Genomic DNA, 14,429 nt, shown 5'->3' on the forward strand with positions numbered 1-14,429 from the left:
GAGGAGGATTCAGAGAGGACTAGGAGGAGACGACTCCATGATAGAAGCAGAGGGAGCTCGTCCTCAGAAACAGCAGGGGGCAGTGTCCGGAGCCATGTATCGCCAGCTATGGCCAGACAGCCAACATGCCCTTCAACGTCAGCTGCTGATGCCACCGTAGCGCCATCAGCCCAGGGGGGCTCAGCGGTTTGGAAATGTTTTAACGTGTGTGTCTCAGATTGGAGCAAAGCCATCTGTTGTCTCTGCCAGCAAAAATTGAGCCGTGGAAAGGCCAACTCTCACGTAGGGACAAGTGCCTTACGAAGGCACCTGGAGAGAAGGCACAAACAGCTATGGCAAGAACACCGGAGGAAAAGCAGCACCCCTCAAAAGACAAGCCACCCTCCTTCTCCTCTTCCTCCTTCAGGTGCATCGTCTTCATCCACTTTCTCCCTTGCACCTTCACAGCCACCCTCCTCCACACCGCCTCTTTCCTTCAGCGGTTCCTTCTCCTCTGCCCACAGCAGTACCCAGCTGTCCGTGAAGGAAGTATTTGAGCGGAAGAAGCAAATGTCTGCCAGTCACCCTCTTGCCCGGCGTCTGACAGCTGGCGTGGCGGAACTATTAGCTCGCCAGCTATTACCATACAAGCTGGTGGAGTCGGAGGCTTTCCGTAAGTTTGTGGCCATTGGTACACCGCAGTGGAAGATACCAGGCCGCAATTATTTTTCACAAAAGGCCATACCCAAACTGTACCGTGCAGTTGAGAGGCAAGTGGTGTCATCTCTGGCACACAGCATTGGGTCAAGGGTCCACCTGACCACGGATGCCTGGTCTGCCAAGCACGGGCAGGGCCACTACATTACATACACAGCCCATTGGGTCAACCTGGTGACCGATAGCAGCAAGCAGGGAGTACGTGGCTGCGCAGAGGACCGACTTGTCACACCTCCACGGCTTGCAGGCAGGCCTCCAGCCACCTCCTCTCCACCTGCTATCACCACTTCGCTGTCGTCATCCTCCTCCTCCTCCTTGGCTGGTGCCGCCATCTCCTCTCCAGCTACACAGCCCCAGCACCCCAGGGCCTATGCTGCATGCCAGGTGCGACAGTGTCATGCAGTGTTAGACATGTCTTGCCTGAAAGCGGAGAGTCACACTGGAGCAGCTCTCCTGCTTGCTCTTAACAAACAGGTGGAGCAATGGCTGACCCCGCACAAGCTTGAGATCGTCAACGTGGTGTGTGACAACGGCAGCAATCTCATTGCTGCGTTGAATTTGGGAAAGCTAACACACATACCCTGCATGGCACATGTGCTTAATCTGGTCGTGCAAAGATTTGTGTCCAAGTACCCAAGCTTAGAGGACGTCCTGAAGCAGGCCAGGAAGTTGTGTGGGCATTTCAGGCGCTCTTACAAGGCCATGGCACGCTTTGCGGAGATTCAGCGTAGAATCAACTTGCCGGTGAGACGCCTGATTTGCGATAGCCCGACTCGCTGGAATTCCACCCTGCTGATGTTCTCTCGCCTGCTAGATCTGGAGAAAGCCGTCACCCAGTACCTGTATCATTACAGTACAAGGACACAATCTGGGAGGATAGGGATGTTGTGGCCCAACAACTGGACACTGATGCAAAATGCATGCAGGGTCATGGAGCCCTTTGAGGAGGTGACCAAACTGGTGAGTCGCGATGAAGGCACCATCAGCGACTTGATCCCCTACGCCTACTTCCTGGAGCGTGCCGTGCGTAGAGTGGTGGATACAGCTGTGGAGGAGCGTGAACAAGAAGAGTTAGGGCAGCAGGAGTTTTGGGAGCCATTTACACACCAACCCGATGTTTCCACAACACCGGCGGCAGCACAGAGGGGGGAGGAGGAGGAAGAAGAGGAGTCGTGTGGGGAAGGAGAGGAGTCAGACTCTGATGATGGTGATGATTAGGAAGGTGTTTCTGTGGAGGAGGAAGAGGCGGCGGAAGGAGAACAACCGCGGCAGCCATCACAGGGGGCTTCTGCTGCTCCACGTTCCCGTGGTATTGTTCGTGGCTGGGGGGAGGAAGAGGAGTTGCGTCCCGTCACTGAGGAAGAGCAAGAGGAGATGGCGAGTACGTCTGCATCCAGCTTTGTGCAGATGTCCTCTTTCATGTTGTCCAGCCTGTTGAGGGACCCCCGTATCAAAAAACTCAAGACAAATGACCTGTACTGGGTGGCCACGCTACTAGACCCTCGGTACAGGCACAAAGTGGCGGACCTCTTAGCAACTCAACAAAAGGCGGAAAGGATGCAGCACTTGCAGAACAAGCTGTCGATGATGCTTTACAATGCATTTAAGGGTGATGTGGCTGCACAACGCAATCAAGGTACCACTGGCAGTAACCCTCCTCCTCCCAAGTCCATGCAGGCAAGGACAGGACGCTCCAGCAATCTCAGGGTGATGTCGGACATGTGGACGTTCTTTAGTCCAACTCCTCGCCATAGTCCTTCCAGATCCACCCTCCACCAACGCCTGGACCGGCAGGTAGCCGACTACCTGGCCTTGAGTGTGGATGTAGACTCTGCGAAAAGCGCCGATGAACCCTTGGACTACTGGTTGCGCAGGCTTGACCTGTGGCCACAGCTGTCCAAATTTGCCATACAACGTCTCTCTTGCCCTGCCGCAAGCGTCCTGTCAGAAAGGACCTTCAGTGCAGCTGGAGGCATAGTTACTGAGAAGAGAAGTCGCCTAAGTCACGACAGTGTTCAGTACCTGACCTTTATCAAAATGAATGAGGAATGGATCACGGAGGGCTACTGCACCACCGAAGACTAAGTCAGTCCCCACACACAGCATCTCTGCCTGCAGGCCGCTTGACTGCCTTCTCCGCCACTACCAACAGGGTCCAGGACTCTAGGCGGATTCCTGAATTTTTAAGGCTGCTGCTAGCAGCGGCCGCTACACTAATTTTTCTGGTGCGTGTACATGTGCCCATCCCCCTTCGTGATCATAACTTGCTGCGGTGAAGGGGCTTGCGCATCACAATGAAGCAATGACCGCCGGCTATTTGAGTGTCTCGGGTGGGGGTGGCACACAAAAGATAATAAGGTCGTTGCTTCATTGTGGTCAGACCAAATTTGATCAGCTGGACAGTCACTGTTCTGTCATTCAGCTACATCAGCTGGGCGAGCATATGGGCTGAAAAGCCACCATCACCTGCACTCTCGTCATGGTGCGCACCAGTCCAGCACGGCCGTCACTACACAAACGGCTGTTTGCAGTCACTGCATACCTTTCACTGCATCTGTGACTGCACATTATACCTGGCAGTCAGTGCATAACTTGCACTTGAATGGATACACTTTTAAACAATTTAAAAATACAACCATCTAAACTTTCAAACAATTTAAAAATACAACCATCTAAACTTTCAAAAAATGTAAAAATACAACCATCTATTATTTTCAAAAAAATTAAAAAAAGGGCAAAAAAACTTGCCCTCCGTAAAACATTCTTGGCAAATGCTTTCGACTTGGTTTGTCTTCCGCTGGCTCAAGGGTCCTTCTGACCACAGATGCCTGGTCTGCAAAGCACGGTCAGGGCAGCTACAGCATGGGTCTCAGCAGGCTCCCACTTTGGGCCGGAATCCAACCTTCATTCCCCACGGTGACAATGGCAGACTTGCCCTCCATAACGGATTCCCGTTAAAGGATTTAAAGTTAATTCATTTCAATTAGGGCCGCAAAAGGTCCTCCTGAGTCCTGTATTGTTATTTTTGGTCACTACCTCGGGGCGGGCGTGCATGCCTGCCTGCCTCCCTCCTTGCCTGGATGTGTGGTGGTAGACGTTGATCAGGCTCCAACTCCGGAACGCAATACAAGAGGGAGCTCGTCCTCAGAAACAGCTGGGGGCAGTGTCTGGCGCCATGTATCGCCCGCTATGGCCAGACAGCCAACATGCCCTTCAACGTCAGCTGCTGATGCCACCGTAGCGCCATCAGCCCAGGGGGGCTCAGCGGTTTGGAAATTTTTTAACGTGTGTGTCTCAGATCGGAGCAAAGCCATCTGTTGTCTCTGCCAGCAAAAATTGAGCCGTGGAAAGGCCAACTGTCACGTAGGGACAAGTGCTTTACTAAGGCACCTGGAGAGAAGGCACAAACAGCTATGGCAAGAACACCTGAGGAAAAGCAGCACCCCTCAAAAGACAAGCCGCAAAGAACAACCGCGGCAGCCGTCACAGGGGTCTTCTGCTGCTCCACGTTCCCATAGTATTGTTCGTGGCTGGGGGGAGGAAGAATGGATACACTTTTATATAAAAATAAAAATACAACCATCTAAACTTTCAAACAATTTAAAAATACAACCATCTAAACTTTCAAACAATTTAAAAATACAACCATCTATCATTTTCAAAAAATTTAAAATTTTTTTAAAAAAAGGCCAAAAAAACTTGCCCTCCGTAAAACATTCTTGGCAAATGCTTTCGACTTGGTTTGTCTTCCGCTGGCTCAAGGGTCCATCTGACCACAGATGCCTGGTCTGCAAAGCACGGTCAGGGCAGCTACAGCATGGGTCTCAGCAGGCTCCCACTTCGGGCCGGAATCCAACCTTCATTCTCCGCGGTGACAATGGCAGACTTGCCCTCCATAACGGATTCCTGTTAAAGGATTTAAAGTTAATTCATTTCAAATACACAGCAGGGCCTCGAAAGTCTGCCTCCTGTATTGTTATGCCTGCCTGCTGCCCTCCTTGGATGTGTAGTGGTAGCCGTTTCTCAGGCTCCACACCGGATTCCATCCCTCATTCCCCGGCCATTACCCGGGGTCACAAATGGCAGACTTGCCCGCCTCCATATGATTCTCGTGAAAAGAATGTGGTGTCATCTTTGCCCGCCATAACTGGTTCTCGTTAAAGGATTTAAAGTACATTCATTTCAAATACACAGCAGGGCCTCAAAAGTCCTCCTCCTGTATTGTTATTTTTGGTCACTACCTCGGGGCGGGCGGATGTGCATGCCTGCCCGCTGCCCTCCTTGGATGTGTAGTGGTAGCCGTTGCTCAGGCTCCACACCGGATTCAAACCCCTCATTCCCCGGCCATTACCCGGGGTCACAATGGCAGACTTGCCCGCCTCCACAGGATTCTCATTGTAGCGGTACTGAACAAGTACACAGCAAGTAGAAAATGTAATTTAAAAACAAAACGTAAGCTTTTTAACAATGCCATGGAAAGTTGAGAAGGAAGTCACACATTACCTGACATCACTGAGTGAGGAAGAGCAATCTCGCCATGTTGCGCAGTAGTCCAGCATGGCCGTCACTACACAAACAGCTGTTTGCGGTGCGTTACACAGTGAGTTTGGTGTGTCAGTGTGAAGCAGTACTCTAATTACACTCCCTGATTGATGTATACACACGCAAGATGTTTGAAAGCATGTTAGGCCTGCAATTTAGCATTCAATGTGATTTCTGCCCTTAAAACGCTGCTTTGCATCACATCCAGATTTTTCCCCGGGACTTTTGGCATGTATCCCTCTCCGCAATGCCCCCCTCCAGGTGTTAGACCCCTTGAAACATCTTTTCCATCACTTTTGTGGCCAGCATAATTTTTTCTATTTTTCAAAGTTCGCCTCCCCATTGAAGTCTATTGCGGTTCGCAAACTTTTCCGGGAACCGAACCTTCCGCGGAAGTTCTCGAACCCGGTTCGCGAACCGAAAATCGGAGGTTCGCGACATCTCTGGTCTATAGGTGTCCCCAGTTTGGTAGGCAGGCCTATAGGTGTCCCCAGTATAGGTAGCCCCAGGTCTATAGGTATCCCCAGTATAGATAGCCCCAGGTCTGTAGGTGTCCCCGATTAGTGGGTGCCCCCAGGCTGGAAGGGGGGGCAGTGGGCACAGAGCGGCAGGGAATGGAGGAAGCCTCCCCCCTCCATCACCTAGGAGCTCCCCCCTCCAAAATTGCAGCCAGCAGCATCAGCAAACGGGAATCACTTACCGAAAATCAGAGAGCTCTGCGTGCCGCTGCTGGTCTGGTTCTTCTGCACTGCACTGTACAATCACGCTCTCACAGCAAGTACTGTGAGAGCGTGATTGGACAATGTCAGTGCAGAAGACCAGACCAGTGACACGCAGAGCTATCAATCTCTCTCGGTAAGCCGTTCCCGCTGCTGCCGCTGGCTGGCTGCAATTCTGGATGGAGGAGCTCTGAGCACGGAAGGAGGGGGCCCTAGGTGAGGGAGGGGGGGAGGCTTCCCACTCCCCACCGCTCTGTGCCCACTTTCCCCCCTTCCTGCGCTGTGCTTGCCCCCTCCTTTTCAGCACTGGGGCCCCCAAGAGGCGGGGCTGGGGCCCCCAAGGGAAAGCACGGTACTTCGGCAGCTCAGTCCGAGCCTGGGCATAATTCAGTAGTTACTCCCTTTCCTGAGGTGTTGAAATTTCCCTGCTCACCAGGGCCGGGCCGAGGCATAGGCTGGAGAGGCTCCAGCCTCAGGGTGCAGTGTAGGAGGGGGCGCACAATTGATTCAGCTGTCATTCCTAATTGTGTTTGAAGCAGAAAGAAATAAGAAAAGGGGATACATAGCAGTGACTGCAAGCCATATAACTAAATATTAAGGTGTTGGGGAGGTTGTGGGCCCTGTGGCCCTCTTAGTCTAATAGCAATCAGTGTGTGACAGCTGGGGTGGCAGGGATGGAGGGGCGCACTTTGGTGTCTCAGCCTTGGGTGCTGGAGGACCTTGTCCCAGCTCTGCTGCTCACCCCGGCATAGTACTGGGAGAGACTGTGCATGGAGTGTGTGATCTTCTTTATCTACAGTGCTGGCAGTGTGTGTGGTTGGATTGTGCGACCTTTGGTTTACAAAGCTGTGTGAGGGTGGTTGCTGAGTGGGTGGAGGTTTATGTGTGAGTGGTGTGTGTGTGTGGCGAATGGAACGTGTGACCTTATATTCACTCACCATTCAGGGCTACAAAGCAAAAATGAACTGTAATAAATGTATCTGGAAATGCAGAATTGCGTATGTAACATATTTAAAACAACTGTAATTTCAATTTCAGTGTAGGAACTTACAAGCGTCTGCAATTATTTTTGGATTGAAACACTCCTTTATTGTGACCCTGAGGAGCAATCCAACCAGAGATTCTTACTATATAAAAGCCTCAGACTGCAAGTAGCATTGTGTGACCACTTTCCCCACTACATGTAAACCTGTCAGAACACTCTTGCTGGTTGTTAGCTAGTGCTTAGACTGCTTTCTGAATGGCAGGTAAAGTCCAAGGCAGCATTCAGTAATTAGCAGAAGTTTTGACCCGCTACTCAGTGTGTGCCTGTAACCAAAGGGCTTCTTTATGCACAAGGAATGTAATATTGTTCCAAAGATCAGAGCTGGATAAACCACCAGGCAACCTAGGCATGTGCTTGGGGTCTAGTGGGCATCAAAAGACCCACCTGCCACCTTCGTTGACCTCTCTCCACTTCTGCTTACTAAAAGGACCACATGAGGGCCCCAAATCTACTACCTTGTCTAGGGCCCCATTAAATCTGCAACGTGCAGACATCTTGTGGATCATGCATTTAAGAATCAGGTTTAGGTCTTTCTAGCTATCGTTTTACATTCTGTAGGTATTTATTGTTCCCATTACTTTTTCAGCTGCAAAACGCTGTTCAGAATGTCACCCAAATGCGACATGTGAAGGCTACCTTGGATCTGTGCAATGTTCCTGCAAAGATGGATTTATCGGAGATGGCTTCTCGTGTTCTGATATTGATGAGTGTGCCTATGCCTGGTCAAACAACTGTACTTCTGCCGTTTGCAATAACACATTTGGTTCTTACACTTGTACATGCCTAACTGGCTACAACAGCATAGGAGGTTCCTGTATTGACATTGATGAGTGCTCCAGCCCCAGCCTGAATAGGTGTCATTCTTCTGCAACGTGTATTAATTACAATGGCTACTACTCCTGTGTTTGTCCCGTTGGATCGTCTGGAGATGGGTTTTTCTGTGAAGCAAATAAATGTGTAAGAGGCGTCTGTGGAGAGGGTGTAGAATGTATAAATACCTATGGATCCTACTACTGTAATGATCCGTGTTCAAATAACACTGTTCTCAATGATCCTTGGAGAAGTACATCTAATGTCAATACTACTTATTACTGTGACAGTTCCTTGAATGGATGGTATCGGTTTGTGGGCAGTGCAGGTGTTCGCTTTCCGGAATCTTGTGTCCCCGAGCACCGATGTGGTGCTGATGCCCCAGTATGGTTAAATGGAACACATCCATTGCTCAGTGATGGCATTGTAAACCGCACAGTTTGTGCTGCCTGGAGTGGAAACTGCTGTCTCTGGTCAACAACTGTCCAGGTTAAAGCTTGTCCTGGTGGATACCATGTATATAGTCTACCTGGAACACCAGGCGCTGTTTGCTCATTGTCCTACTGCACAGGTAAGAACATTATTACAGTGTTGTGATGACTGTTTGGTTTTCTGGCTTTTGCTTCCTTCCATCCTACATATGTAACATATGATCAGGGCCAGATTTACCATATGGCACTTTAGGTACGTGCCTTCAGACGCCTTATGATGGAAAGGTAGCTCACTACTTACCTAGTGCCTCCCTCCCTCCTTTCCTATGCAGAGTGCCGAGCAGAGTGTAAATGAGAGGTTACGTACCAAGCTCTCTGACTTCCACTGATGAGATCTCCCTTCAGTCGGGGGCACCACTAGCCTCTTAATACTGAGGGTATCTTTGGTTAGCTAATGCTAAGGGACACCTGTAGCTATGTATGATGGGCAAAGGAAGTAAGGGAGAAGTGACTGCTGAGCTAGCCAGCACACTTGCGGTGCAGTTCAGTGGTGGTTTGTAGGTTCAATAAGGACAAAGTCTAGGGTGCCGGGACATCTGTGCCTATAGGCTCAAGTGATGTAAATCCGGGCTTGAATATGATATAAGATATAGGAACGGGAGAATAATTAAGTCATCTGAAGGCAAACCGCGGCAGTTTGAATAATATTCTGAGCTGGATTGGTGAACAATGAAGATATCAAAAGAAGAAGCAAAAAATAAGGAGTGGGAGGAGGAGAGTGGATAAATCTTACAGTAGCATTCATGATCAGGTGAGAGAGTCTAGTGAAGTAAGATTTGACCTTCTGTATATACCTGAGTATAAGCCGACCCACCAACTTTCAACAAAAAAAACCTGGGGAAAATATTGACTCGAGTATAAGCTAAGGGTAAACAATGCAGTGGCCTTATGGCATAGAACAAAGCATTTCTTAGAGAAGTCAATTGACTTGGAGAGGGTAGAATGGGCATATGCAGTGAAAACTGCAAGAGTGGAGAAGTATGTGTAGATGACACAAGGTTGGCATAAAGACAGGTTCTGTGCAGAAAGAGGCTGCATCTGTCAGTAGGAATCCTCCTGGTTATACCCTAAAACATTAACTCTCCCTTCGCTTCCTCTCCCTTAGTACTGAAAGCAATTGCAAAAAAAATAATAATATGAATATGGAAAGTATAGCATACCTGTCCGGATATATTGGTACCTAATGTGCATTAAACATGTCAGTGCGGCTGTCAGTGCGGCTGATTAAGCCCCACCCCCACAACTATTGTCATGTGCTGAGTGTTTTACAGCTAGTACAATTGGTACCTGTTATCTCCCCACCCCACCCCGCGTACAAATTTGTGCTGCAGCCATATGTTGTCTCTGTGTCCCGGCTGGGATATGCAGAGCGGGGAGTGTGCGTTTCATCAGGCCACAATTTCCATGGACAGAGCTGTTTTAAATTCATTACAATTGGTACCTGTTATCCCCTCGCACACTGCAGAGAATTTTTGCTGCCTGCCTCTCTGTCCCCGTGTTCCCATCGGTATGAAGAGCGGGGGTGTGCACGGATTAAGTTGCCGGCCCGGGTGTTGATTCCACTCCTCCTGGCCAGTCTCCTTGTCATGACTTCCTCCAGTGATGCAAATAATAGGCACCACTAGAGGGTGTCATAACAAGGAGTGTATAATCTGAGACCCCCACTTTTGGGCCTTTTTTTGGCCTAAAAACTTGGTTTATACACTAGTATATAAGGTATATATTTAGCTTAGAGAGAATGAGAAGATGCACTAACACTATTAAGGTATACCAGGTCAGGAAGGAGCATCATTTGAAGATGTTTTGCAGATGGAAGCAGCAGGACGTACGGTGCTAGATATAAAATGAATGAGAGCACTGGGGCAGCTTTATCTAAACCAGAGCAAGACATATTAGCTCAAAACTGGTGCAAACCAGATGCAAATGTGAAGCGGTTGCTCAGAATGACAAACCTTGGTCTAAATATCTGCTCCTGTTTTGGTCCAGTTTGGATACAATTTTCACAGCTCGGATACTGTTAAATCTGCCGAACTGAGCCAAGAGTTTCTCCAAGGCAGCGAACTGGTGAGATAGGTAGAATGACAGAAGCATTTAGAGATAGAGAGATACCAGTATGTGGAATGTACGGAGAAGGAGTAAATACAATAAGCTCAGATCGGTTCAGGTTATGGTTTACATTAAGGTGCCCATTAATTATATAATCTTACCTCTTCTATGTAATATGAGGAACTACTTAAAGTATTCATTCAAAGTATATTCACTTAGCACAGGGCTTTTTCTTGGGCAGTGCAGGCAAGGCGACCGCCCTGGGCGCAAACCAGCAAGTAGAAGAAGGGGGGGCGCAGGCAGAAAAACATAACCGCTAGGGAGCTGGTGACACACGGTGCAACCAGATGGCAGAAGAAAGAAGATTACCAGCACAATCACCTTTCTTGACTCCTCCTGAGCTGCCTGCATCAGACGTCAAGTCATCATCACGTCAACACAGCATGATGACCCCTGCTGTACTGTAGCAGTACTGCAGGCTGTCAGTGCGCAGTGCCCATGGAGGAGTCGGCTTCCGGGCTCTCTTCGCCTGTGTGTTTTCCTGGTCCCTGCTTTCTCCTGGATGAGCGGCTGGTCACTAGTAAGTAGGCTGATCTACTCGTAACCTGTGACTGTGTGACTGTCCCTTAAGAGCAGGCCCGGATTTACATCACAGGAGCCTTTAGGCACAGATGTCCTGGCACTCTCGACTTCACCCTCTATGAACCTACAAACCCCCGCTGAACCACACCGAAAGTGTGTGAAGTGACCAAGCTGTCACTTCTCCTTTCCTCTGCTCATCATAGGTAACTACAGGTGTCCCTTAGTACTAGGTAGGTACCCTCAATATTAAGTAGCTAGAGGTGCCCCCGACTAAAGAGAGATCTCCTCAGTAAAATGTCGAGAGCAGGGTGAGTAACCTCTCATTTACACTCCGCCCAGTACTCTGCATAGGGAAAGAGGGAGGTGTTTGGGGAGGGGAGTGAGCCGCCTTTCCATTATCAGGTGCCTGTAGGCACGTGCCTATGATACCTTATGGTAAATCCGGCCCTGCTGAAGAGTAAGGGGGACTGTGTGTGTGTGTGTGTGGGGGGGGGGGGGGGCGCAAATTTACACCCTTGCCCTGGGTGCAATTTAGCCTACAAACTGCCCTGACTTAGCATCATAGATTTTGTAAGGTTGTACAATCAAGATTGCATCATTAGTGAGCACTTTTATACATCCATGAATAGATAGGTAATTTGAAGCTATATTTCCACGCCGGCGCGCTGACGTCATCGGACGTCCTCCGAGCTGTACTGCGCAGGCTCAGAACTACTGAGCCTGCGCAGTACAGCCCGGAGGACGTCGGATGACGTCAGCGCGTCGGCGTGGAACGCACAATGGAGCGCAGAAGAGGCCCGACCTGGCTGCCGGCCTGGCCAGGTCGGGTCGGCCACCGGAGACCACCGGGAGCCTGCGGAGCGGCGCCGAGGGCACCTCCTGCCTGCCACGGGCTGGAGGAAGCCCCAGGTAAGTGGATTCGGATTTTTATTTTTTACCAACTGTCCCTGAACCTTCCCTTTAACTGAGAGTGATATGGATGTTTCCTGTAGACTGGCAGTCCAGCTGATCTTTGTGACTGCAATAGTGGCTGAATCACACCCTGAAACAAGCATGCAGCTAATCCAGTCTGACTTCAGTCAGAGCACCTGATCTGCATGCTTGTTCAGGGGCTGTGGCTAAAAGTATTAGAGACACAGGATCAGCTGGCGATTTAGGCAACTGGTATTATTTTAAAAGGAAAAATCCATATCCTTCTCCGTTTAGGTTCCCTTTAAGGATTTGTAGCATAAAAGCCAACTCATATTGGCTGGGATTTGAACCTGGGTCTCACTGTGTGGTAGGCAAGCACGCTAACCACTGTACCACTTCAGTAGTAACTGAAACTGGACTAAAATTTACCATTTATGCTCAATGCACCTGGGTCTCACTGTACTACCATTATGTATGGTTTATGCTATGCCAGCTTTAGCATGTAGTGTGGTTCATGGTCTAGAGGGTAAGACAGATGCCTACTACACACTGAGTCCTTGGTTCAAATCCCAGCTATGGTATATAAGCATGCTTTTCGAAAAGTACAAATACTTAATCATGCTACTTTTTCTATCGAATTGATCATGATGGTAGTATGGTTTATGCTATGCCAGCTTTAGCATGTAGTGTGGTTCATGGTCTAGAGGGTAAGACAGATACCTACTACACACTGAGTCCTTGGTTCAAATCCCAGCTATGGTATATAAGCATGCTTTTCGAAAAGTACAAAGTATTGCAGTCACAAAGATCAGCTGGACTGCCAGGCAACTGGTATTGTTTACAGGAAACATCCATATCACTCTCAGTTAAGGTTCCCTTTAAAGGAGAACTGTAGTGAAAGGTATATGGAGGCTACCATATTGATTTCCTTTTAAGCAATACCAGTTACCTGGCTATCCTGCAGATCCTCTGCCTCCAATATTTTTAGCCCTAGACCCTGAACAAGCATGCAGCAGATCTGGTGTTTGACATTTTTGTAAGATCTGACAAGATTAGCTGCATGCTTGTTTCTGGTGTGATTCACACTACTGCAGCCAAATAAATCAGCAGGGCTGCCAGGCAACTGGTATAGCTTAAAAGGAAATCAATATGGCAACCTCCATATACCTCTCACTACAGTTCTCCTTTAAGCAACCTAATGTTTCTATTGCATTGAGCATAAATGGTGAATTTTAGGCCAGCTTCACTTACTACTGTAGTGGTACAGTGGTTAGGGTGACTTGCCTATCAAACAGTGAGATCTGTGTTCGATTCCCAGCTATGGTATGATGCATACTGGTTTTTTAAAATAGTATAATTCCCTGGCAGAAGAGACCCTCCTCCCTCCGGTAGGAGGGAATAGGTAGAAGGGAGGTGGGAGGAAACCCACAAGAGACTAATTAAAATCTACCTAGCAGAGTGTGTAGCAGCTGTCCCATAACTAATTAGTGTAGGCAGTCAAATGGTATAAGGACCTAGCTTGCAGGAAGGAGGGAGGGTGGGCGGGTCCTCCAGCAGTGTGTTTGGCAATAACATGTCTGCTGACAGTGATATGGAGGCTCAAAGTTTTGCTCAATACAGCATTATGGGGCGAATCGAACTTCCGCAAAAGTTCGCCTGATTAAGGCGAACGCGAACCCCCAAAGTTCGCCTGGAACCGTTCGCAGGCGAACCGTTCGGCCCAACTCTATTCACGGGCAATATAAATAATTAATATATACAGAAAATTTTTAAAATCAACAATTATTGAGACATGAGATAACACAGTATGAAAATAAAGGGGAGAAAAAACGGATACTTAGAGTTTATGGAAAGATGTCCTTTTGTGGGAAAACTTGTAAAGTTATTGGTTTCAATCAAAGTTCAGAGTTCAGACCAGGTGGATGCCAGCATATCCTCAAGCTGGCACAGATGTGATCAAGATGGAATTTCAGTGTGGAGGACACTGAGTTTGGCTCCTCTGCCATTCTTATGCCCCTGATCCAGTAGGAGGGAGTGAGGGCGGGAGCCACACACCCCCTTAGAAGATGAGATGAGTCCTCCCCTTGTCCTGGGGACCAGAAATCATATCTAACCATATATGGGCTCTATCTCACAGAACCGTACAGGTCAGGGCAGATTTACTAACATTTTCAGGTTTGTCTCGCTTTACCCAGCAGCCTGATACCAAACATTAGGGGTGGGACCCCTGTGGTATCATCAGGGCACTTTTGAACTGCCTAACTGGCAGTCTTTACCTCAGAATGTTCTGAAACATTCTCAGAACCAGCGCCAGACAGGGCCCTACATGCTTTGTTAGTTTGGAGGGCCTGCCAGTCTGGCAATACAGAAAATATGACACATATAGCAGTTTATGGAATATGATATACATCTGGGATTTACAGCAGGTCATTCCTAGGTGACGGTTCTTTTCAAGCTTGTGGCAGCAAGCTACGTGTCAGCTCCCCTGCTGGGAGGGGAGCCAGAATGTCTGACTTCTTCTCAACTGAATTGGTTCTGCCATCCTGCTTATCAACTATATCTGATGGATGGGCCATCAGCACAGCT

At 48.8% G+C, this 14,429-nt stretch overlaps 1 protein-coding gene across 1 annotated transcript in view; it reads left to right on the plus strand.

Moving 5' to 3' along the window:
- The window catches only part of LOC137524662 (uromodulin-like), a 115,120-nt gene that overhangs the window by 58,177 nt on the left and 42,514 nt on the right, over positions 1-14,429 (plus strand). The window contains exon 8 of the mRNA XM_068244785.1: positions 7,589-8,383. Within this exon, the coding sequence (XP_068100886.1) occupies positions 7,589-8,383 (795 nt within the window). The remainder of the gene's footprint in view (positions 1-7,588; positions 8,384-14,429) is intronic.

The sequence above is a fragment of the Hyperolius riggenbachi genome, chromosome 7, assembly GCF_040937935.1.
Source record: "Hyperolius riggenbachi isolate aHypRig1 chromosome 7, aHypRig1.pri, whole genome shotgun sequence".
Taxonomy (NCBI): Eukaryota; Metazoa; Chordata; class Amphibia; order Anura; family Hyperoliidae; genus Hyperolius; species Hyperolius riggenbachi.